Source organism: Cervus canadensis, chromosome 23 (assembly GCF_019320065.1).
Source record: "Cervus canadensis isolate Bull #8, Minnesota chromosome 23, ASM1932006v1, whole genome shotgun sequence".
NCBI lineage: Eukaryota > Metazoa > Chordata > Mammalia > Artiodactyla > Cervidae > Cervus > Cervus canadensis.
In genome coordinates, this window is record NC_057408.1 from 1515460 (window position 1) to 1542015 (window position 26556).

The 26556-nt window shown below is 39.6% G+C and overlaps 1 protein-coding gene across 1 annotated transcript in view; it reads right to left on the reverse strand.

The window, feature by feature from the left end:
- Positions 1–26556, reverse strand: part of EPG5 (ectopic P-granules autophagy protein 5 homolog) — a 126070-nt gene that overhangs the window by 33987 nt on the left and 65527 nt on the right. Inside the window, exons 25-30 of the mRNA XM_043443845.1 lie at positions 22424–22568; positions 18756–18927; positions 17272–17434; positions 4409–4551; positions 2788–2944; positions 372–566 (exon numbers count right to left, since the gene is read on the reverse strand). Of these exons, the coding sequence (XP_043299780.1) occupies positions 372–566; positions 2788–2944; positions 4409–4551; positions 17272–17434; positions 18756–18927; positions 22424–22568 (975 nt within the window). The remainder of the gene's footprint in view (positions 1–371; positions 567–2787; positions 2945–4408; positions 4552–17271; positions 17435–18755; positions 18928–22423; positions 22569–26556) is intronic.

Below are 26556 nucleotides of genomic sequence, written 5' to 3' on the forward strand. Positions count from 1 at the left end.
GTAACATTTGACATATTAACAACTCAATTATCAAACACAATTAAGGCATAAATTCAAGACACATTCAAAAGAAGGATGTACCAAATTATTACTATGATTATCTCAAAACTGTAGGAAGTTTTTAAAGAGCTTGGGAGCTGGTCTTTTTTATACTACATGTGGTGAGACTGTCCTACAGGACATAATCAATGCACACAGAAGCAGCAGCTACAGGATCGGACTACTTGAAGATGACATCAAACGTGAAAAGGGCCTGTCTGCCTCCAGTCCCCCTGGAGAAGAGCTCCAAGGGCCCTGCATTTCTGAGGCACAGGGAAACAACAGCAGGGCCTACACCTCAATGACAACGTCAGGACTGAGTCACACCTCACCTTGGTCAGCAGCATGAAAATCATATCACTGTTGTCCTCACGCAGAAACTTCACCACCTTCTCATAGAGCTGGATGAACTCCGCAGGCGCAGCACTGGGAGTGAAGAAAGGAGACAAGAGGGAGCAAAGCCTTCTGTCCTTCAGAATGGTCTGAAGGACTCTTCTGCATTCTGATTTAGTGCCACTGATAAATACCTTCAAAGAATTGAAAAGGGAAAATGTCACCAAATTCTCCCCTCCCCAACTTTTCTTTGAGCAACCAAGTTTTAAGGAATAGCATATACGGCTAACAGAAATTTTTCCAAATGAAAATATGAAACAATCAAAAGAAATCTAAAATCAACATAGATAAATCTATCACTTTCGATGTAACCTCTATTAAAAATTCTGGATAATCCATTCATTTGGTTTGGACAAGTTAAAGAAAATGTTTAAAAGATTAAAATACTGGGGATAATCTGAATCCAGAAATTTGCAGTGTACCTACCATGATTACTAAGTATCTAAAGTGATTCTGCACTATGTCAAGAAAAAAAAAAGATTCTAGGTTACAGACTTTATTGAGATATGCTTTTAATATTTTTAAAAAGCTAACTTTCATAAATAATATACACCTTGTTTTAACTTGTTCTAATGTTTAAGAGTATTAGAATATAAGTTGATATTTAATCTCAGACTTAGGAAAGCTTTGATAAAGTTGATCAGAGACGGAAATAATAAAGGATAAGACTGATAGATTTGAATATATAAAAATTTTGACTTCTATATGGCAAAAAGAATCATAAAATAATAGAAAAATGACAAAGTAGAAAAATTATAACATGTTCCAGACACCAGGTTAACAGTCTGAGGAGCTCTTCAAAGCAATCGAAAAGCAAGAAACTTCCCAGCAGAAAATGTGCAAAGAACAAAAACCAGAAAATTCACAAAAATTAAATCATTTGAAAAATCATGCAACTGAACTAATACTTAAAGAAATACAACTTAAAATAATCACAAAGCACCACTTCCCTTATTAGATTAGCAAGACCTAAAAAGAATGATCAGTCCTAATGTTAGTTCTAACATGGAGAATAATAAATTGAACCCTGTTATTACAGTGTAAATAGGTGTGAACAGGAGGACAGTATGACAATATACATCAATTGCTAGTCCTTTTGACATAGTGATCAGACTTCTAAGAAATTATCCTATGAAAAAACAGTCCAATAATTTCACAAAGGTATGTAAGAATATTTAGTTCAGGCTTACAGCAGCAAAACAACCAACCAACCTAAATATTCATCCAGACAGCACTGGCTCAATACATTACAATGTATTACCTGTACTATGGAACACTATATATTAAATAATATGATGCAGGTTTTTACTTATTATCAAGGAATAATGTCTAAAATGTGTTTGAATGAAAAAAATAGCATATGCTAAAGTGTGTATCCCTATCTATCTATATATAAGAATGATATATTATTTTTACACATACACACACATACCAATAGACACAGACACACAAGATCAACTATAAGGAAATGTTAGCTATGTAACCAGTATCTCCAGGAGATTAGGATTATAAATTTCTCTTTATACTTTTTACAATGTCTGTATTGTTTATAATAAGCACTCGTTGATTTCATAATTAGGAAAAACATTTCTAAAAAAATCTACTTTAATATCTGCTCAGCATCACCTCCCTAAAAGTATCCAATAAATAACCACTCATTTCATTGAATTTGAAGAAGAGTATTTCTGTATTTCCCAGCAAGTGGCATTCCTTGCTTTAATGACACGTTTCATAAATCTGCATGGATTCACTGCCCCTTTCTAAATACCCATATATTTAAGAGTTAAGTCAAGTAAATAAACTGTGAGCAGCAGCTGAGAGGCAGCAGTGCAGAGGTGGAGCAAGCACCGAACGCTGAGTCAGAAGACCTGGGCTCCCTCTCGCCGCCAGGGCTCACCAGCTGTATTCCTTAGGCAAGTCACTCAATCTTTTAGAGGCTAGTTTTTCTCATCGTTAACACTGAAATGCTATCAATCACACAGAGTCATTGTAAGGATGAAATAAAATAATGATTTTTTAAATTTATTTATTATTTTAATGATTTTTCTATTATAAAAAGCATTTTATAAACAATAGTCTCATATAGTTAATATCATTAATATCAACAGCATACAATAGAATTTGACATCTCCCTGGTGACTTTCATATACTAATAATTTAACAACTCTTTCTGAAAAGCAGAATTCCATACCAGCAATTCTAACCACATCTTGAGAAGTCAACAATTCAAAGGGGCTTCTGAACTAGGTAAGACTCTGAACCTATAAGTGTGGAGTCAACCCTGATTATATCTAATGAGGACACTGCAGGGACTCATCATATGTAAATAAGGCTAGAAACACAGGATAACCTTACCTGTCCCAAGATCTCAATGCATGAAGTAAAGAACTGCCTTGTGGGAGGATGACGCTGGGTCTCATCACTGACATAATCCACAACAGTAAAGAAGAGGCTGATGCCAACCTTCTGAACCCCAGGGGTGGGCTGCGACTGGTAGGCGTTCACTAAGGCCCTGTGGGAAAACATTGGTAAGGCTACTGGCCTACAGTAAGAGAATTTAGACCCACGGTGTTTCCCTGATACTCTACATTTCTCAGGCAATATTCTCAGAGTCCTTACAGCCCCACACAAATGTCACTTTAGAAGTATTTCACAGGACAGCTTACAACTTGACCCAACAACTTATTTTCAACACACAGAAATGATTTTATGTCCTCCTAGGGTTAGGGTGGAGGGATTAGCCTTTATTAACATTAAGTATTTTCATATGTCAAAGTGAAAGTATGCTAGTCACTCAGCCATGCAGACCCCATGGACTGCAGTCCACCAGGCTCCTCTACCCATGGAATTCTCCAGGCAAGAATACTGGAGTGGAGAGCCATTCCCTTCTCCAGGGGATCTACTCAACTCAGGGGCTGAACCTGGGTCTCCTGCATTGCAGGCAGATTCTTTATTGCCTGAGCCACCAGGGAAGCCCAACAACTTATTTCCAATACACAGAAATGATTTTATGTCCTCCTGGAGGGAGGAAAATCAGCCTTTATTAACATTAAATATTTTCATAGTTGTATGTAATCCACAATTTTACATCCAATTTTTCCAAGTTATTCAATTAATCCAAATATTACTCAATGTTGTATATTACATAAATACACGTTTTTAAAAATAAGAACCTTGATTTCTCTAAATTTTAAAATCTAAAACAATGACTTAGGTTGAAGAAAAAGATTTTTGTATAGAAGATGATCCTAGTATAAAAGATGTCTCTTCTAATTCTTACTCTGTTTTGACTTTCTTTTTCAGAAAAAGAAATAGCAACCTCTTGTTCACCTTATCTCCTCCTCCTTCCCAGACCCTTCCAATCTAACCCACGAAAGGTCTCAATGCCCCCGTCCACACCACCATCCCAATCTACAGGGGGATTAGCTGCTGGTCAGTCAACCTCTCCTTTCCCAGGTAATATCCTGGTGGCTTTGAGCTCCAAAAGAAACCACCATGCATGGTCAAACGCAAGCCAGCAACTACACTTGTGAGCCCTGAGCAATTCCACTGTAAACTTTGCTCAATACTCTGAACTAACGATGATGACTTTCTGAGTAAATGTGCCTTTAATATAAAGCTTAAGCACTAAATCTCTCCAGATTAAATTCTAATGTAATGTATCACCTCCTAATTCAAGGGTCAGCAAAATTATTCTATAAAGAGACAGTAAATATTTTATACTTTATGGGCTATAAATTGTCATAACATTCAATTTCGCCACTGGAACATAAAAGCCATACACATTAGATAAGTACATGGGCATGGTTATGTTACAATAAAACTTTACTTATAAAAATAGATGGCAGGTCAGATTTGGTCCAAAGGCTGCTAATTCCTATACTAGTTAATTAGTAGGTGAGTGGGGGGATAGTAGCAAGTATGATTGCTATCAGTAATAACTAGTATTTTAAATTAGAACACCCTCAAAACTTACGTAATCAAGTTTTCAGCATGCACGGCGGCTTCCACAATATTAAGTGATGGTGGTTTAGCAGCTTCTGCTTGCAACTGCTTCACTTCTTTTCGCAGAACATGAAGCTGTTGGCTTATTGCTTCATTCTTATGCATACCTTCAAACTAACAAAAATTAGAGTGGTCAACAGCTTTATTTGCCCCTACAGGTTTCTAGAGCAGACACTTTATTACAAATATCCTGGGTATTTCATAAAGAGAGTATTATTACAACTAATACTATAACAAAATTCTCAGTTGAACCTGAGGAGGATGGGGGCAAAAATGTAAAAAAAAACTATTTAAGAATCTCAAGCTTTTCATGAAGAATCAAACTTGAATTAGTTTGTTGCTGGTTCAGAGTTTTTTTGGTAGGCTATGTTCTATGCCACTTATGCTTCAATGCTCCAATTCTCATCAAAAATAGGCTCAATGGCTTCCACCACTGGGGCTTTTCTTGAGGCACATCAAGCCCTCTTCTGTTGACCATCCCTCCCCAGAGCTGTAACCCTTCTCTGTTCCCCCAATCCAGAAACACACGTAATCTGACACTGGGCCTGCAGGTCTCATCTGCACAAAACCATAAAAAGAGGATGACACAAATCTGTTAATAAAACAACTGGAGGAAGAAAAGATATATATTTATAAAAGAAATACCAAAAATAAGATAAAATATGAGAAATGACCAAATCAGCTGCATGCTAAGGAAACAGCAATTGACTAATTTCAGTGGTTCCTGAAATCTGGTCTTTGATAGAATTTTACTGGTTCTCAACAAAGATGTGAAAAATAAGAATTTATTGAGGTTAAAAAAAAAACTAAAGTTATTTCAATTTTTTAGAACTATCCTACCAAGATGGTAGCATAGAAGAACGTGTGCTCATCTTTTCCTACAAGAACACCAAATCGCAACAAGCTACTGAACAGTGACCACTAACAGGAGTATGCTAGAATTCACCCAAAAAAAAGATACTCAACATCAAAGGACAAAGAAGAAATGGCAATGAGTTGGTAGGAGGGGTGCGATCACGTTTGAATCAAACCCCACACCCTCCAGAGACTCTTGGAGGGGACAAATACCTGTGTGCACCAGGACACAGGGTAAAGGGGCAGTGACCCCCACAGACTTAGCCAGACCTGCCTGTGAGTGTCTGAGGGTCTTGTGTGGAGGTGTGGGTCAGCAATGGACTGCCACGGGACGGGGCACTGGCAGCAGCGGCTCTGGAAAGCCTGTGTCCTGTAAGCCCTTTTAGAAGACACCTCCAGCCCAACCACAGAGCCTGGGACGCCTCAGGCCAAACAACTAACAGGAGGGAGCATAGCTTCACCCATCAGTAGAAAATCGGATTAAAGATTTACAGAACAGGCCCTGCTCACCACACCAAGATTCAGTTTTCCCCACAGCCAGTCCCTCCCATCAGGAAGTTTGCACAAGCCTCTTATCCTCATCCATCAGAGGGCAGATAGAAGAAGCAAGAACTACAATCACATGGCCCCCAGAATGAAAAACACAATCACAGAAAACTAACCCAAATGGTCACATGGATCCAGCCTTGTGTAACTCAACGAAGCTATGAGCCATGTGGGGCAGGGCCACCCAAGACAGACCGGACGTGATGGAGAGTTCGGAAAAAGATGGTCTACTGGAGAAGAGAATGACAAACCACTTCAGTATTCTTATCTTGAGAATTCCATGAACAGTATGAAAGGGCAAAAAGATATGACACCATAAGATAAGCCTCCCCCCCCCAGGTCAGCAGGTGTCCAGTATGCTGCTAGGGTATATTGGGCATCTGATCCCATCACCTCATGACAAACAGAAGGGGGAATAGTGGAAGCAGTGACAGATTTTCTCTTCTTGCTCCAAAATCACCACAGATGATGACTGTAGCCATGAAATTAGAAGATGCTTACTTCTTGGAAGAAAGGCTATGACAAACCTAGACTGTGTATTAAAAAGCAAAGACATCACAAAGGTCTGTATAGTCAGAGCTATGGTTTGTCCAGTAGTCATGTACAGATGTGAGAGTTGGACTACAAAGAAGGCTGATCACCGAAGAATTGATGCTTTCAAATTCTGGTGGTGGAGAAGGCTCTTGAGAGTCCCTTGGACAGCAAGACCAACCAGTCAATCCTAAGGGAAATCAACCCTGAATATTTATTGGAATGACTGGTGTTGAAGCTGAAGGTCCATTGCTTTAGCCACCTAATGCAAAGAGCCGACTCACTGGAAAAGACCCTGATGCTGAGAAAGATTGAGGGCAGGAGGAGAAGGGGGTGACAGAGGATGACATGGGAGGACGGTATCACTGATTCAACACACATGAACTTGGGCAAAGTCCAGGAGATGGTGAGGGACAGGGAGGCCTGGCATGCTGCAGTCATGGGGTTGCTAAGAATCAGACATGACTTAGCAACTGAACAACAACAATGCTACTGGGGAAGAGAGGAGAGAAATAACTAGAAAGAAAGAAAGGGTGAGCCGAAGTGGAACCGACATCCAGTTGTGGATAATGCTGTAAAAACCAATATCGCACAGAAACCCAGAACGTTAGGTCCATGAATGAAGGTAAACTAGATGCGGTCAAGAAGGCAAAGGCAAGAGTGAACACTGACATTTTAGGAATCAGTGAACTAAAACAGAAGCAAACGGACAAATTTAATTTAGATGACCGTGATATCTACTATTGTGGGCAAGAATCCCTTGGCAAAAAAAAGAGAAGCCCTTACAAGTCAACAAGAGTGCAGTACTTGGGTGCAATCTCAGAAATGACAAAATGATCTTGGTTCCTCTCCAAGGCAAACAATTCAGCGTCACAGTAATCCAAGTCTACGCCCCAACCCTGCTAACTCAGCTGGTAAAGAATCTGCTTGCAATGCAGGAGACCCCTGTTTAATTCCTCAGTGGGGAAGATCCACTGGAGAAGGGATAGGCTAATCACTCCAGTATTCCTGAGCCTCCCTGCTAACTCAGCTGGTAAAGAATCCGCCTGCAATGCGGGAGACCTGGGTTCAATCCCTGGGTTGGGAAGATCCCCTGGAGGAGGGAATGGCTACCCACTCCAGTATTCTGGCCTGCAGAATTCCATGGACAGAAGAGCATGGAGGGCTACAGTCCATACGGTCTCAAAGAGTCAGACACGATTGAGAGACTTTCACTTTTCACTTTCACTTTACATGCCCCAAGCCCTAAGGCTGAAGAAGCTGAAATCGAACAGTTCTATGAAGACCTTCAAGACCTTCTAGAACTAACATAAAAAACAATATCCTTCTCATCATAGGGATTGGAGTGAAAAAGTAGGAAGTCAAGAGATACCTGGAGTAACAGGCAAGTTTGGCCTTGAAGTACAAAATGAACCAGGGTAAAGGCTAACAGAGTTCTCTTTGCCAAGAGAATGTACTGGCATACATAGACAATACCAGATGGTCAATACTGAAATCAGATTAATTATATTCTTTGTAGCTGAAGATGGAGAAGTTTTCTACAGTCAGAAAAAACAAGACCTGGGGCTGACTGTGGCTCAGATCATGACTCCTATTGCAAAATTCAGACTTAAATTGAAGAAAATAGGGAAAACTACTAGACCATACAGGTATCACCTAAATCAAATCCCTCATGATTATACAATGGAAGTGACAAATAGATTCAAGGGGTTAGATCTGACAGACAGGGTGCCTGAAGAAATATGGACAGAGGTTCATAACACTGTATGGGTGGTAGTGACCAAAACCCAGAGAAAAAGAACTGAAAGACAGCAAAATGGTTGTCTTGAGGAGGCCTTACAAATAGCTGAGAAAAGAAGAGAAGTGAAAGGCAAAGGAGAAAGGAAAAGATATACCCAAATGAATGCAGAGTTTCAGACAATAGCAAGGAGAATAAGAAAGCCTTCCTCAGTGATCAGTGCAAGGAAATAGAGGAAAACAACAGAGTGGGAAACACTAGAAATCTCAAGAACACTGGAGATATCAAGGGAACACTTCATGCAAAGATGGGCACAATAAAGGACAGAAATGGCAAGGACCTAACAGAAGCAAAAAAGATTAAGAAGAGGTGGCAAGAATACACAGAACTATACAAAAAAGGTCTTAATGGCCTGGATAACCATGATAGTGTGATCACTCACCTAAAGCCAGGTATATCACAGTGTGAAGTCAAGTGGGTCTTAGGAAGTATTAACTATGAATAAAGCTAGTGGAGTTGATAGAATTCCAGCTGATCTATTTCAAATCCTAAAAGATGATGCTGTTAAAGTGTTGCACTCAATATGCCAGCAAATTTGGAAAACTTAGTGGTCACAGGACTGAAAAAGTCAGTTTTCATCCCAATCCCAAAGAAGGGAAATGCCAAAGAATGCTCAAACTACCACACAACTGCACTCATTTCACATGCTAGCAAGGTAATGCTCAAAATCCATCAAGTCAGGTTTCAGCAGTACATGAACCAAGAACTTCCAGATGTAAAAGCTGGATTTAGAAAAGGCAGAGAAACCAGAGATAAAATGGCCAACATCGGTTGGATCATGGCAAAAGCAAGGGAATTTCAGAGAAACATCTACTTTTGCTTCACTGACTACACTAAAGCCTCTGACTACATGGATCACAACAAACTGGAAAAACCTTAAAGAGATGGAAATACCAGACTACCTTACCTGCCTCCTAAGAAACCTGTATGCAGGTCAAGAAGCAAGAGGTAGAACCGGACATGGAACAATGGACTGGTTCAAAATTGTGAAATGAGTGCATCAAGGCTGTATATAGTCATCCTGCTTATTTAACTTATATGCAGAGTATATCATGGGAAGTGCCAGGCTGGATGAATCACAAGCTGGAATCAAGACTGCCGGGTGAAATATCAACAACCTCAGATATGCAGATGATACCACTCTAATGGCAGGAAATGAAGAACTAAAGAGTCTCCTGATGGGTGTGAAAGAAGAGAGTGAAAAGGCTGGCTTAAAATTCAACATTAAAAAAACTAAGATCATAGCATCTGGTCCTATCACTTCATAGCAAATAGATGGGGAAAAAATGGAAACAACAGCAGTTTTATTTTCTTGGGCTCCAAAATCACTGCAGATGGTGACTGAAGTCATGAAATTAAAAGATGCTTGCTCCTTGGAAGAAAAGCTGTGACAAACCTAGACAGTGTATTACAAAGCAGAGAGACATCACTTTGCTGATAAAGGTCGGTATAGTCAAAACTATGGTTTTTCCAATAGTCATGTACAGATATGAGAGCTGGACCAGAAAAAAGGCTGAGTGCTGAAGAACTGATGTTTTCAAACTACGGTGCTCTTGAAACAAGACTTTTGAAAGTCCCTTGGATAGCAAGGAGATCAAACCAGTCAATCCTAAAGGAAATCAATCCTGAATATTCATTGGAAGGACTGATGCTGAAGTTCCAAGACTTTGGCCACCTGATGCAAAGAGCCAACTCACTGGAAAAGACCCTGATACTGGGAAAGACTGAGCACCGGAGAAGAGGGCAATGAAGAATGAAATGGTTGGATGGCATCGCCAACTCAATGAACAAGAGCTTGAGCAAACTCAGGGAGATAGTGAAGGACAGGGAAGCCTGGTGTCCTACAGTTCATGGGGTCACAAATAGTTGGACATGACTTAGTGATTGAGCACCAACAATCCTTTATTTCAGATTATGTCTTTCTTAGTTGAGAGGTTGTTAATATCCCTTTGTCTAATTAACTGAATGGTGACCTAAGTGATAACTACTTGGTTTGTGCATTTTTAATGTCCTTTTTTGCCTGTGGATACATGCAGAGAATATCCTAGGCCCAGGTTGCAACCCAAAGACAGAACCAGTGTAGCAGCTGTGGGGACAGGAGGAGAGGGACAGCAAAGAGGAGCTCAGCCAAGTAGGGAGTCAGGGCTGAAGACTGCAATGTAATCGGACTGGGGAGCAAGGGGGCCTGTCTTAGGGAGACCTTTAGAGCTGGCGAGGGAATTGGGACTTATATTGAAGGCATGGCAGGAAACGCTGAAAAGTCCAGAATATTCAGAAGGCAGGAATTTTAAACCCTCCAGTCTCTTCACATGGTCTTCCCCAATCACATGGGTGAGCAGTAAAGGCTACATTTTCCTTTATATGCACCTTCCCAAACCCAGGCCTCAGCCACCACCACGGTGATATCCCCACCAGGCTTATTTTCATAAATTCCAGACCAAATGCTCCCAAAGTACACTGGTCCTGCTTGGTTTGCTTTGCACAGCAGCGCAGAGCAGCTCAACTCTAACAGATGATATGCTGACCACCTTCTTTTATGACCATGATAATAACCCTTCCATAAAGCTCACCAATGCTGTGTTAAAAATCTTCACAAAACTTTTCAAGGATAAGCCATTATTATGAATCAAAAGGCAGAAAAGTGCCTCTCCAAGAATATGTAATGATAATCAAAATTAATTTTTATTATTAGAGTAGCAAAAGATTAAAAAAAGTAAACTGTTTCCAGTAAACCACATAACAAACCAATACAAATACTTTATTTCAAATCGTTAAAGTAACAGGCCAATGTTTAACAGCCCAAAATGTGTTAAGAATATGTGCAGTCGGCTTTTTGGCAAGTTTGTCACCAACTACAGTTAGGCTGGGTCTTTGAGTCACAGCCCTTGGCTGACCTGGAGAGCAAGCAGCCAAAGAGAGGGAAAGAGAATCTGAGAGGAGGAAGGAGGAAGGAAGAATGAAGGGAAGTGGAAAGACAATGAGTAAGAAAGAAGAGAGGCTCACTTAAACAGAGAAATGCAGAGAGATGAGACTAAAAGCACTCTCTGACTCCAACTTTAAAACCACCACTCCCTGTTGTAGAAACAACTTAATGCTAAAGAGTAAAAGAAATTAATTTGTTCAGGAAAGTTCAGATTTCCTCACAAAAACATCCCTAAATTATCATAATTTCCTAGTCTATCTATTTTTGTTCATAGCTCCCACCTCTGTTAAAAGTTTTCTTTTCTTACTAGAGTGGAGGTGAGACTGAATGATCACCAGCTCACAATTACAAGTTTTAGACAAAAAGCAGCATGTTGGAAGCTCTTCCACTTGAATTATTTTAAGTAGACAAAGAAATCCAACAGTTGCATGAACACGTGCTTCAGTAAATTGTTGCAATAATGTGAGGCCCTCCGTAGGTCTTTCATTTCTAGAAATGAGCAAATTTTTCACATGATCATAAATCAATCCTGGGTCCAGCAAACATGCCCCACAATACCAAAGTACAACAAAAGGAACCTTATTATAAATCACCCCATTTCCTCAGGGAATATCACTGTATTATTAGAGGCTTCTGTTAAGAGAGGCAACCACAGAAGAGGCACGTCCCACTTGCCATAAAATATCTTTGGCTTCTGTATACCCCAAACAAGCTATACATAGTTCAAACATTTGTAGACAACTGGAAATTTCCAGGGCTTTCCCTCACAGAAAAATTCCATCAAGCAGTAATATATTTTCATGACATAATTTGAAATCCTTACAAAAGAGCCATTCAAAATTACATTTAAAATATATGTTTTAATTTTAAAATTTACACTTGAAATAAAAAATCATTTCCCATGAAATCACTGAAAAAGAAGCAATCCTATCACACTAACACAGAAAGAAAAGGGTACTGTTAATTCAAATGAGATCTGACTATCATGATCAACTCATCTTCGAAATCAGAGCTGAAACAGCTAAAGCAAATGGCCTAGTCATTTCCCAATACTGAATGGAAAAAGCAAACCTTCTTGATTCCAACTGAGCCACTCACTAGCTGTGTGACTCTGGCAAGTTTCCAAGCCTCTCTGAACCCGCTTCGTCTTTCTCATTCCGTGAAGCTCAAGTGAGATGACGTAAGCAAAGTCCCTAGCAGATTACCTGGGATCTGAGAGTACCCAAGCGAGGGATGAGAAATACACTGAACCAGGCTGAGAAATAAAGCCATGCACTGAAGTATGACCATCCTTACCGCTTTCCAGGACTGAATGCCCAGGAGAAGCATGTACAATTAAAAAGGTAAGTGTAGCAGTGTGTGTTGTTTAAGTTGGGATTTTGTATGAAAACATCAAGCTGGCCAATTAAGCATTAAATTGGCCAAAGGTAAGCAGAATCAAAAGCGACTGCCAATTTCTGGTAGTAAAAAGTTTCAATTTCCATGTCTTCCACAGTCAAATAATATCTTCAGGGAGACTATTATCAAGAGTTTGTATCCTCTTCATTTCTTCAAACACACTCTTTCTGTGACACTGACTGTGTGAGACAATGACAATATAAACATGAAAAGACAAGATCCTGACCCTCAGCTACCTCAAACTCTATTAACAGCTACAGTAGTAGTAATACAAAACAAGTTATAATATAACCTGGAAAGTGTTGTGCTTGTGGCTTTCACTGACTGATTCTGGGGTGCTAAAAGTACCTATTATGTGCCAAGAGCCGTGCTAGGTGGTACAGGTACAGAGACGAATAATGACAGGAACTCTACTTTCCAAAGAAGTCACAGTCTGGTAGGAAAAGAGCAGGTGACTATGACAGCATTTCTCCCCAAGCTGTGATGAGAGGAAGGAATATCTCAGCCTGACTAGAGGAGTCAAGAAAGACCTCAAGAAAAGATGCTGACTGAACCAAGGAACGAAAGGATGAGCAGGAGCCCAGATATGAGTGGGGGAGAACAAGCAACAGCATAGGGCTAAGAACAAAAGTATGAATGTGCATGTTATCTTTACGGAACAGAAAAGGAGCAAGCTGCTAAAAAACAGAAGGTTGAGGGCATGAGAGAGAGGGTAAATGATGTGCTAGAAGTAGATCAAGAACAGATTATGAAGGGTCCTAAGAGACATAACTCTTTTTAGGTACTAGAGAACCAACATACCAGGGAAGCCAGTGACTCAGTGGTAAAGAAGCTACCTGCCAATGGAGACCCAGGTTCGATCCCTGGGTCGGGAAGATCCCCTGGAGGAGGAAATGGCAACCCACTCTAGTATTCTTGCCTGGAGAATCCCACGGACAGAGGAGCCTGGCAGGCTACAGTCCACGGGGTTGCAAAGAGTTGAACACAAATGAGGGACTGAGCATGTAAGATCCAACACGGGTTTTTAGCCTGGAAATGAGATCAGTTTGTGTTTTAAAAGATGAATGGGGAAAAATGAACTAGACAGGGAGAAAGACTATGGACAGGAAGGCTGATATATCAGTTCAGGGGAGAAGTGGGCTGACCACAGGGCAATGTCAACAGAAACAAAGAAAGAATACAAAGTTATTTCAAAGGCAGAACCAATATGACTTAGAAAGCGACTAGATGGGAAGTATAGAGGTGGGATTGTGGATGTGAATACTGATGCCTAGGTTTTCATCTTGGGAGCCCAGGTAGGTGGAATTACAGAAAAAATAGGTTTGAAGGATAAAGATGAGATTAGTTTGGGACCTACAGAGTTTGAGGTATCATTGGGACATTGATAGAATGCTAAGCAAGCAAGAAGTCTAGACCTGGAACTCAAGAGAGAATTCTGGACTTGACAAACAGAACAGGAGTCATCAACAAATGGACTAACCTTTGAGGGGTCATGGACTACTGACGATCGACTGAATCTACGAACTCTCCAGAAAAGAAATTTTCTATACACTTTCAGGGGCTTCACTGACCCACCAAACACCATTCACAAATCCTAGATTAAGAACTCTAGCACAGACAGAAGACAAAAAGCAGCATATACGGCAGTGAAGAAGGGGATCAGGAGTAGAACCAAACACAACCAGTAATCCAAGCACTGAGCAGATGAAGAGGAGCCCGGAAGAAACTAACAAGTGGCTACAGATTCAGGGAGACTAGCAGAGGCCTCATGATGGTCAGCATCACCAGATGAGAGAATGATGTCAAACAGGATCAGCACTACTAGTCACACCCGTGAGGTGTTCACTGGACACACGTATACAGAAGGGCTACAGTTCCATGCAATTATATAACCTACCTCCTAGAGGAATGCTCTCTCCCAGTAACAGTTTCTTGATGAATCCATAAACACTCAGAACTCACTTTCCCTTTTCCTGACAAATACTTCTCTTCCTACAAACTAAAGTTATCCGTTTGTGTGATGGGTGACTTTAGATTCAAGTACAATCTTTAACAAAAAATTAGAGCAAATCTAACAGACTCGCATACATAATCCCTGAACTTCATGGCAGCTAGAGCTTCAATTTTCCTCTACTTTGCTTTCAGCCATAAATGAGGAGCAAAAAATAATTTTATCTTCAATTCCTAGACATTATGACCAGTAAGTACTGCCCAGGACAGCTGTAATTAGCAATTACTGTATAACCCTCCAAAGAAATCCTACTTAAGCCTCAGACTACAAAAGTTGATTGCTGTCTTTACATTTTTAATTCCCCGGCACATCAGCATCATCAGGCAAAATAATGGCTGAAGTAAACAGCACTGTTGGTACTGATACTTCTAGGAGCCGTCAGTGGAAGTTCCCAAGCTTCTGGATTTTTCCAAATGATGAGACTTCCCAAACTGAAAAATCACAGGGCAACAAGAAAGGTCAGCAGAAAATTAAAATGTGCTTTAAGAAAACTTTGATATTTCTAATGAGGTTATGGCCACAAAACACAGCTATTTTTCAAACTCTTTAAGAATCTATAAAATCCCCTCTTTTTCCCTCTATCCTTTCTCATTTTTTTACTTCTTTCTTCAAGTGATCTTAGCATCTACCAATTTTACTTTTGAAAATAAGCATAAAATATTTTTTGTGTTGTCTGTAAAAGCAAAATCTAAACCATATTCGTTTAATTCTTGTCATATATCATCTTCTTTCTGATCTCCCTCCAATCAAAATTACTTTGAAGGTATTTTAGAAAACGTATAACTTTTTATTTCAGAATTAACAAACTAAAGGTTATAAAAGAAATTTCAATTCAAGGGTTCAGATAAATCAAGACTATGTTCCTTTTTTCTGAAAAAGAAAAAAGGTCACTGGTAGGCTTAGAGTTAAAGCTCCCAGGTCTGCTGGGTGGTATTTTCCATCACAAGACCCTGCAAAGTAATAGGAAGTCACATAGTCAGACTTGTTCTCTGTCTGGGACAGCAAATATTTACAACTCTTCAAACAGTAAGCTATTAGCCAGAATTGGAAAAACATTTCTTTGTACTTATCTCAACAGTCACTTAAAAAAGTGCATTGTAGGAGAATTCCCTTCTCTATATAGAATCAACAGCCTGACATAGATGTGTAATTTCAAAATATGGAAAAACACTGTATTTGTAAGAACACAGATTGGTAATAAAAGGTTCCTTTTTCATTACAACCAGATGCATTTTCAGCCTTTTTCCCACCAACTCAAACTCCACCCTCAGCTGGCAAACTTTTCTTCCTGTTTTATTATTTTAGCAGTACTTCTCTACCTCAGTCTTTCTAAAGCATTAGCAACCGAAGGAATAAAACCACACTGAAACACACACACAGAAAGAAAAGTAACTTCATAAAGCACCTGGTTATTGAGATATTGTCTCAATATTTAGGAATCTCACATTCCAGATCAAGTTTCTTAATAGATGCATACAACTATGTTGGAAAAAACAAAAATGAATTTTGAAAGTTATGAAAAATATGACTATAAAACTTATTTCAAAGAAGACATTTCAGAGAAAATAGTCTCCTAGAAGAGACTGATGAAAACTACATTAGAATTGTTAGGACTGGCACAAAAAGAAGGGACATTTTTGAAAGACAACCAAAAGTCAGAAAAATAAGTCCCCCAATTTGTAAAAGCTAACAAAAAAGAGGAGCTATTTTTGTGTGAAAGTAGCCAAGCAGCAGCCAGCGCCCTCTCCAAGCGTTTCTTTCCCAGCTCAGGAAGTTCTGAGCTCACTTGCAGGAACAGCAAGCTGCACTGCCTAAGGAGCATGCACTCTGCCTGGGCCTTCCTGGTTCTGCCCTGCGCTGGCACCGTCACTTTGGGCCTGTAACTTAATTGCTCCTTGTCTGTATTTCTTCATCTGAAAAATACAGACTAAAAGAATATCCACCTTTTGGTGTTGTGGTGAGGATAAAATAAGTTTTTAGACATATAAAGTGTTTAGACAGTACGTTGCATCAATTAAGTGCTATGACATGTTGGCTAAGGCTAACCTTCCATGTGAAGTCTTTACAATGTCACAGACCCAACTTTGGCCTGTCGACAAGCTCCGCCCAAGTGACCTGCTTTCCACATGGCCCTCCTCCCTGGCTTCAGTGACTCCCCACTATCTGCAGCACACATCTTTACTCGGGAAGCTCCCAGGTGATCATCCTTTCCAATGTGAGCGCCAACCTTTCCAATGTGAATTCCTATCACTATTCCCCAAGACAACGGAAACAGACTGATCGAGCCACTGACCCCTAGACGGTGACTGCATTCCCACATTCTTCTCACTGAATCCCAACTATCATCACCAAAGTCTTTTAAGGACCAGTTGGAGCACCTCTCTCTTCGAATCATCTCAATGATTCCACTTTTCTTTTCATTTCTGTCTGTCTGTCCTGGGAGACTCATCGGCACTTAGGGAAGTAAGTGATTAGCTTTGTGTGTAGCTCTGTGCTGTGCTAAATCGCTTCCGTCATGCCCGACTCTGTGTGATCCCACGGACTGTGGCCCGCCAGGCTCCTCTGTCCAAGAGATTCTCCAGGCAAGAATACTAGAGCGGGCTGCCATGCTCTTCTCCAGGGGACATTCCGGTATGGGGAGCTTTACTCTCCCCAAAACTATTAAATGTTGTGGGACAAGGTACTAAATATTTCTTTCAGTCTTTTTCAATGATATGCCAATATTAGGAACTCAAATGAAATTCTCTGAACTATGAGGAAACTCAATCTTACTTGAACTGTTACAACTGCTGCTCCTTGGCACTTTTTACCACTACTGCCTCTGCACTCCAAATGTAGTGTGGTCTGTTCTTCTCGATTAACATACTGCTTGGGCATTGTGTCCAACAGTTCACTATCCAGCGCCACCTGCTGAGATTCCCGAAGAGCTGCAGTTCTGAAAAACATCATCAGGAGAAGTTATTTTAAAAGTCTTAGGAAAAACTTTATGATAAGTGATAAAGGCTTCCAGTCACCCTCAGCCTGCATCGGGGAACACTAACGCACAAGAATTTCACAGTAACAAGAGACCAAAAGTGTGTGCTAAGACTTACCCAAACCCTCTCCCTGGCAGTCACTGGCTAACAAGAAAGTTAAGAAAGGAAGGAAAAGTGTGACTTTTTAGCTAGAAACAAAGCTCCGTTTAAAATTTGTGTTATATCAACATTTTTTTTAAATGAATCCTTAAGTACACAAGAACAAATGAGAATTTCATGCTAATTTAATCATCCTAAGGGGGAACCTTATTTTTAAGTACCAGTGACTTCTTAAGGGCTTCCCTGGTAGCTCAGTGGTAAAGAATCCATCTGTCAATGCAAGAGATGCAGGTTCAAGCCCTGGGTCAGGAAGATCCCCTAGAGAAGGAAATGGCAACCCACTCCAGTATTCTTGCCTAGGAAATCACATGGACAGAGAAGCCTGGCAAGCTTCAGTCCATGGGGTGACGTGAAAGAGTTGGACACAATTTAGCAACTGAGCACACATATAGTGATTTCTTAGGTATCAGCAACTCAAACTGACATGTGGAAGACCAGATAAGCTAGTTTTCAACACTGTCCTAACTGTATTATTTCAGTAATCTGCAAGTAGCCTGTGTGGTGTGGTGCAAACAACACACATGATACGAATAAGCCAAAAATACCAATGGAAGATTGATTCCTATGAGTTTTGCAAAGATAAACTCTTTCACTTTATAAATAAAAGACTTGCTCCACACACATAACCCTCCTCACATGATCACAAGCTAGAATCAAAACAAACAGCTGATCATTCTGTATCCACCATGAACTCAGAATATTGAATGAGTATTTCCTGTCCTTACATCAAGTATCTATGTAATTTTTAAAAGAATTCAGACATTTAGAAAGCAAAGCAGTGACAAAAGAGGTAAATCTCATTCTGTTCCCTTTGAACACCGTCCTTCCAATAGTATGTGGTTTCCTCAGGGGAAGCCTAAGAAAAAATTTAGCTGGCACTACTGACACAGAAATGCCACAAGAAACACATACAATTTACAGAGTACATGGAACCCACATAATTCTATGTGAAATGAAAAGAATCTGTCATGACTTGGTTAACTAAGACAACCATCTGGTCTGAGCCAGTCTGGTCAAATCACCCTCGTGGTGAGAAGGCTAATGAGGAAGCCCTTCCAGGTACTACTCATCAGGATGTCACAGCAGCACGCAGCCATGATCCTGGAGAGTGTGTGGTCTTACCTAGCCTGCTGTTGCAGCAGATTCAGGTCTGTGCGCACCAGCTCAGTGGCATCCTTCTGACTCAGGAGCATGGCTGAAGAAATAACTGGCACAGGAGGCCTCATCGGTTGCAGAACAAGAGGAGGCTGGGGGTCCTCATGCTTCCGCAGGTTACTTAAAACTCTTTCTTTAGCTGAAAAAAAATTGTCATTTTGCTGACTAATGGCTACCACTAGGTCATAATGTACTACATAATTACATAGTCTGTTACCTTCATAAAGAATGCTAAAGATCTGAAGAATAGCTCTTTAAATCACCAGAGACCTAAATGAATAAAATTACCTTCTGTTACTTGCAAGTTCTGTGGGATCACCCACTGGCCTAATAATATTCTTCCAGAAACTGGAAGCTTGGGAGCATGTGGTATAATTAAATAGAATTACTATCCTCAAAAAGTCTTGATGATAGTTACAGAGCTACAGGTCACAATCTTAAATTATTACCCTAGACAGCTTTGCATGACATGCTAAGCTTTGCATGGACTTGACACCAGTGCAAAAGGGATCTAGTAAATGACTCTAAGCAAGGCTTAGAAAGATAGTAGCTATCACCTGGAGAGTAGAATGGGGAAATAGGGCAAGTAACCCAGTTAAGAGTTTAATGCAACCATGAGAAATAAACGAGAAAGAGGAAAGAGCATTATGGAATGAAGCTGAGTGAAAAGTACCATATTAGACCAAGGTTTGATTAGGAGGGCCGAAAACAGTAGAGTTAAATTGAATGAAGACATGGGCATAAACTCCTATAGAACTTATATAGTCACATAGTCATTCATGGGCTTCCCTTGTGGCTCAGCTGGTAAAGAGTCCGCCTGCAATGCAGGAGACCTGGGTTCAATCCCTGGGTTGGGAACATTCCCCGGAGAAGGGAACGGCTGCCCACTCCAGCATTCTGTCTGGCCTGGGGAATTCCATGGACATGAGGTCACAAAGAGTTGGACACAACTGAATGACTTTCACTAAATAGTCATTCATTCATTCATTCAAAAACTGATTTATGAGTCCAAATAAGAAGTCAGGCACCACACAAGAAAAATAAAGGTAAATCAAGGTAAATCTGTATCATGCAACTTTGCACTAGATTGCACATGGTCTCATATTGATCAATCCAACTTAAATGTTTATATTTCTGTACTCAGTAGAGAGTTGAAACACAGTAGGTATCTAATAAATTCCTATCTTCCCTACCTTTTTCTTCACTACACTATCCACATACCACACAGCTCACGAAGAACATGAAGAAAAATGCTGCCATGTAATATAACAGAGGCCAGGAAAGGTCAAGGGAATTTCAAGTCAATAAGTCAACAAAGTACTCAAGGGACTACTCTGAACTTCCGATTTCATTCCAGATACAGCATTCAATTTTCTATTCTTGTTATGAAAAATTAAAGAAAATTTAATAGCCATGACTTTACTTGGCATAAGAAAACTTGTATTGTTTGTAATCCAAACAGATGGAACTTAACATTCCAAACAGGTCAAGTACAGGACTGTCCCTTATAGCTGGGGTTTTTCCACTAGAACTACCAATCTATGCACAGAATGTAACAAGGCTGGATATTCACCACTGGGTAAGATTCCTATGTTCAAATTTCTTTCAAGCAACATTAGCTCATAATTCTAAAGGAAAACGGGAGTGGGGAGGTGGGGAGGATCTTTTCCTATCCCGATATAACTTACTATGAAAGAAAAATCAAGACTGATACTTTAAATACAAAATAGAGAAAAAAAAATTCAGACCATATTTAACTATAATCATAACTCTGGACCACAACTGACAAAAAGTTATGAAGCCAACAAATTTGAGAAAAAGAAGTTGATGTCATAAGTATACAATAAACTATGAAATGCTACTGGAATTTTTCCTATAATCACAATCACAAGTTCAATCATTTGATATAATCATTACCTAACCTGCTCTCAGCTGAGAAAACTCTGAAACTTATTATTTACAAATCTAGGTCTTACTTTTATTTAGAACTGCAACCTGTACTGATTGTCAGAAATAAAATAAGGTAAGTGGTGAACAGCCCCGTCTCTGAAGCCTGTTCCTCAAAGCCCCAGCTTTGTGACTTAGGCAAGTTACATAACTACTCTACACCTCAGGCTCCTTACCGGCTCAATGGAGATAACCCTCAGAGGGTTGTTGGGAAGACTGAGTTAATGCATACAAAGACCGTGCTTGGAACAAATTAAGGGCTTGATAAATTACTAGCTTACCTTCAGAAAAACAACCAGCCTTTTAGGGCAGGGTTAAGGCAATGTGAAAACACAACGGATGGGAGGACATGAACAGAGACACATTCAACAGCTTCCAGTTATATTTAACTCTTCCTCTCATTTGACAAACTTTCAGGACTAGAAAATGAGAACTGATATGGCTGGGTTGAGGACAATTTTTACACTTTCCCCTACATACAATACCTTCCTAAACTGTTTAATTTTTCCCAATGGGCTCATATAATTTTTAATATAATTTTTATCATCCAAAAAAAAACTTTTATTTCAGGGAAAAAGGAGGGAGAAAGATGTTGGAGAGAAAAATTTTAGTCTTAGGTAAGATTGTTCTGCACTTTCATTTACAGGTGAGTAAACCAAAAGCTAAGAGAGGTTCTTATTTTTTTCTGATCACACAGCTGGTTAGTGGCAGAGCTGGATCAAGAAGGTATTTTTACCTTTCTCTGAATCACCTCAGTGTCCTACTACACTACATATTACAATATTTGCAGGTTAAATGAGTTTTCGTGGCCTAGCATAGAAAACTGACAATTTATAAAACTGTTTCTCTAGAAAAATGCATTGTGAGAAACAGTTAACTTAGAATCTCTGGGAATATGATCCATCTGTATGGTTAAGAGTTTCAGATACACAGGAAAAAGGTTTATGAAAGAAAAAGACAGACTGCTGAATTTTAAAAGCTGCAAACCCAAAATAATTAAATTCTAGGTTGTACTTCAAATGTTCTAAGCTAACTGAAATGTCTTTTTAAAGAATCATGGAGAAAACATATCACAAACTACTTAATCACTTTTCCAATATCAATTTACAAGAAATACACTAGACAGAAAAAAAATGTTAAATTATACCACAAAGGTATAATCAGCAAAATCCAGACTGTGGGGAAACTCCATGGACTGTAGCACGCCATGTGTCTCAGTTTGGGCCAACGTGATGTAACTGGAAAGTGTATGAGCAGCTTCTTGAAAGAGTCCTTAAAAGAGGGAGACTTCCCTACCCGCTGAATGGAATGCAAATATGACAGCTTAAGCAGCCGTCTTGAACCATATGTAGAACAGTGAGACAGAAAAACAGAAGGAGCAGGGTTCCCTGAAGGCTTTCAGGTCATAAAGCTAGTTCTGAACTGCTTGTCTCCAGACTTCCTTGACATAAAAAAAATCCCTTTCTTATGTGCGCCCTCACTGTTTTTGCAGTTTCTCTCATTCATAGCATAACCTAACCCTAAGTAGTAGACAAGTTAACAATGAATTCCTAAAAAAAAAAAGCAATTCTCACTGAGGGATATACTATGTGAATCTTAACATTTAATGGCTTTGATTCACATTCACTCATTCATACACTCAGTCATTCACTCATTCAAAGGGTCTGATGCTCACTCAAACAGCTCACCCAACAAAGGATCAGTGAAGTCCAGCTGAACTGATGAATTGCTGGGTGCAGAATGGGACTCAAGCTTGGCCTGTGTCCACAGACCAACGGTTTCCTGAAACTCGTAATGTATGCGCTCCATGTTCAAATACTCCATCCACAGGTCCTAAAATAGAACATAAGAACTTTAACTTTCAGGAATGAATTATATATTTGCATATAAAATTATATATTTAACTCTAAAGTGAATCCATAAGTTTCAACATGAGGTGGTCCATTCCAGGTTCTCCAAGCATTAGGATGAATCACATTTAAAATGGGCATTCTAGGGAATTCTCTGGCATGGCAGTCCAGTGGTTAGGACTTCGTGCTTTCACTGCTAAGGGCCTGGGTTCACTCCCTGGTAGAGGAACTAAGATGCCAGAAACCACGTAGTACAGTCAAATAAATAAATAAAATGGAATAAAATGGACAGTCTAACAGTCTAAAGAATCTCAAAACTCTTTGATTATATACCACACTGAGAAAAAGTAATTTCAACAGCCCAGCTAAACATTTACTGTTGATAGAGGCTGACAGAGAAGAATACTGAGAATTAACAATGGGTTAATTTTGCACTCAAAAGATTTCAGGACACCATGATCACTTATGAATTTTTCCTATTTCTCTGGCCCTACAGTCTCAGCCTTGTTTTTCCATGTCTTAAATGTTTCTTTTCAGAATTCCATCTTGAGTCCTCTTCTTAATCCAAATACTCTACTACCATTATACCCACATCTCCTACTGCCCCATTCCTGAACTACAGACAACTTTATATCCCTTCCCCACCAATTCCTGGATATGAGTTCTCCTTGAAGCCCCTCGGGCACTTTCTCTTCCAGTTTTGTAAATAGCATCTTTAGCTGCCCAAGCTACAAATTTGGAAGTCCGTGTATGTCTTATCTACCCTAGAAGTATATCAATCCTAACCAGAGAATCCTACTGATTCTACTAATTAATTCTTCTATATATTTTTAATCCATCCACTTATTTAACCACTCCAGCTATTTCAACATCTCTCCAAACAAAGACTTCCTGCCAATAACTTTCCGCCACTCCACATCACCATGCTATCCTTTCAACCTGACAAACTCTCATCTGTCCTTTAGGGCTCAGATCAAAGGTCACACTCCAGTCTCAGTCTGAATCAGGTGCCACTCCACCTTTGCAGGTCAAACAGCACCCTGCACATTTCACTCCCACAGTCTTTATCACCAGATGTAATATTTAGTCCCCCATTTGACAGTAAGAATCTTGAAGGCAGAGACTGCATCACTTTTCTTTTTATATTTTTGGTATAGGTGACTGACACCTAAAAGGTATTCAATAGATACTCATGGAAGGAAGAGAAGGAAAGAAGAAAGGAGAGAGAGGAAGGAAAGACAAAGAAAAGAGAAGAAAGTCAAAGACACCTCATGGAGATGAAATATTACATACAATGTGGGAACAACTAGGTTTAAACCCAAAAGTCTCAAGTCTCTCAAGTCGTAGAGGACCCTAAATCCCATCCAAGGTTGGGGGTCAATGGCCAGTAGCATTCAGTTCCTAGAAAAAAGAAACTGGAACAGGAGAGATACATCTCTACACCCCCACACAGAGCTACAGAAGCTCAGAAAAAATTCAGAAGTTTTGACCTAGGAAAGACAACAGACCCCTTTATTTGTGAAAAGATTAGAACATGTGAAGACTAGAATTGAGCACATCCAAAAGGGCAACCAAAACTGACAGCTTCAAGTAAGTCTCTTTAAGGGTGAGCTCCCCACTTTCTCCATGCTATTAACTTTCTATATGCGTGAATCTTAACAAATCCGTACACTGAACTTTTTATGGGAATAGAGATGACCGCTTACAAGTGTTCAGATGTTGAAAATTTAAAACAAGGAAGAATACAGTCAGAAAAAGGCTGTGTTTATGAGACTGTAGATGCTCCAAGAATGAGCTTCAGTCCTTCATGTGATGCCAAAGCGGGGCCGGATATTCAAAAGGGGATATCCCAGGGACTTCCCTGGTGCTGCAGTGGTTAAGAATCCACCTTCCAATGCAGGGGGTGTAGGTTCAATGCCTGCTTGGGGAAGTAGAATTCCACATGCCATGGGCCAACTAAGTCTGAGTGCCACAACTACTAAGCCCGCGTGCTCTGGAGCACACATGTCACAACTAGAGAGACGCTCATGAGCCACAAAGAAAGATCCAGCATGATGCAAGTAAGATTCTGTGTGCTGCAACTGAGATCCGACATCGCCAAAAATAAAACAGATAAAATAAAAAGAAAAGAAAGATTGATGTCAAGCTTCTGACTTCTGGGCACCTCTTTGCCACCCTTTTGGGGCACTTATGCCATTTGGTTCTTGACTTCTGGGCATCTCTTTGCATTCTGCTTTATTTAGCGTGTGACTGCCAGCTAGTGAGGTTTTGGTTTGGTTTGGTTACTTTAGTTTGAGCATGCAGACATCTGGTATTAACTGCTGGAACTAAAATGGTAAGCATTTCCTCTAAGGTTCCATCCTGGGTGGGAGCTCCTTGGGAGATTTTAAATGACTGGTCGACCCATATCTATGATCCAATGACAAAGAAATATGGCCTTAAAAATAGGTCTCTTACAGTTAGATCTTCATTGCCACAGGATGAGAAAATGCAGTGGGGTTCTCATGTCCAGGACTTTCTCCTATAATCCAAAAGCCTGAGACTGATCAAAATAAGACCCCATCTCCTCAGAGGGACAATCCCTGCTGAGACATTTTATCAGCCAATGTGCCCCTGCTATCAGGGCAAATTTGAGCACTGCCTGGTCTAAATTTTAGGTATGACCACAGACAAAGAAAGGTGATTTTTTGATTGTGTAGCCACAATATCCTTTAGACTTCAGAGGAAACTGGTTAAAATTTGTTTTGAAATTGCAAAAATTGCTATTTCTGCATGTGCAATTAGAGAAAGCTAGTTTGTTAAAGTACTTTTTTTTCTTTTTTTTCTTTTTTCAGAATTCTGACCCTGAAAGAGTAAATCCTACCAGGAGAACATGAGTTTCTCTTCCCTGTGCCTTGAGACCATGGCTCTCAGGAACACTTACCTAGACCACCTCTAATTCCTGAAACTGAATTAAAAAAAAAAAAAGAATCCTTTTAAATTTTTTCTTATTCCAACTGTTATTTATAAACTAGTGAGTTTTCTATTGTGATACCTGATTCATGACTAAGTTTAGAAGACAAAGCTATGAGATCTCTCATTGTGTCTGTTTTTATATATATAAGTCTCAGATGTCTGTCTTTGGATTATTGTTGCTGAGGTTAATTTGTAAATTAACTGGGTATTTAACTGGCTTAAAGAAAAGTAGATACTTAAAAATCAAACAATTCTAAGCACAAGAGAAATTAATCTAAATGGATTTCAGATTCATGTAATCTGGGAAATATTAAATTAATATTAAATTATTCAATAATTTAATATTAATGATTTATTAATTAAATCAGTATTAAATTAGTACTTGGTATTGTTTGATATATATGTGTCACTATTTACACTGACCAATTGAGACCTCCTTGGTAAATAACAGGGCTCACACGGGATAATACCAGGAAGCCCCTCCCTATTGCCTCAGGCCCTGCCTGTAGCAGAATGTTGGTTGGGATTTTCCCTTTTGGACTAGCCTTGTTATGGATGATCAGAGCTCTGTTCCCTCCTGTAGCCTCCCCAACCCCAAGGTATTTTTACAAAACTGCGACAGCTCCAACTATGGTCCCAGGAAAAGGAATTGTTATTTCTCTCCCCTGTGCTCTGACCTCAGGAGAAAAAAAAAAAAAAGTGGGGACTAGGGGAAAAAAGCCTTTTAAACTCAAGCAGAAAAATTGAGATTTATGTAAAAGCTAACCTGTAAATTAACTATATTTAACTGACTTGAAAGTAAGTGCTTACAAATTAAATCTAAATATACAGAAAACTGGCCAAGATAAATTTTAGGATCCGTGATCCTAGAAATCCATGATCCAAGAAATACTCAGTACTGAATTAGTATCTGCTATTGGAGGTGGCTCGAGCTTGCTGATTAGATTAATATGATTGATACAGACATTAGCTTTGTTTGTAGTAATGCTTCCTAAGGCCCACTTGCCTTCACACTT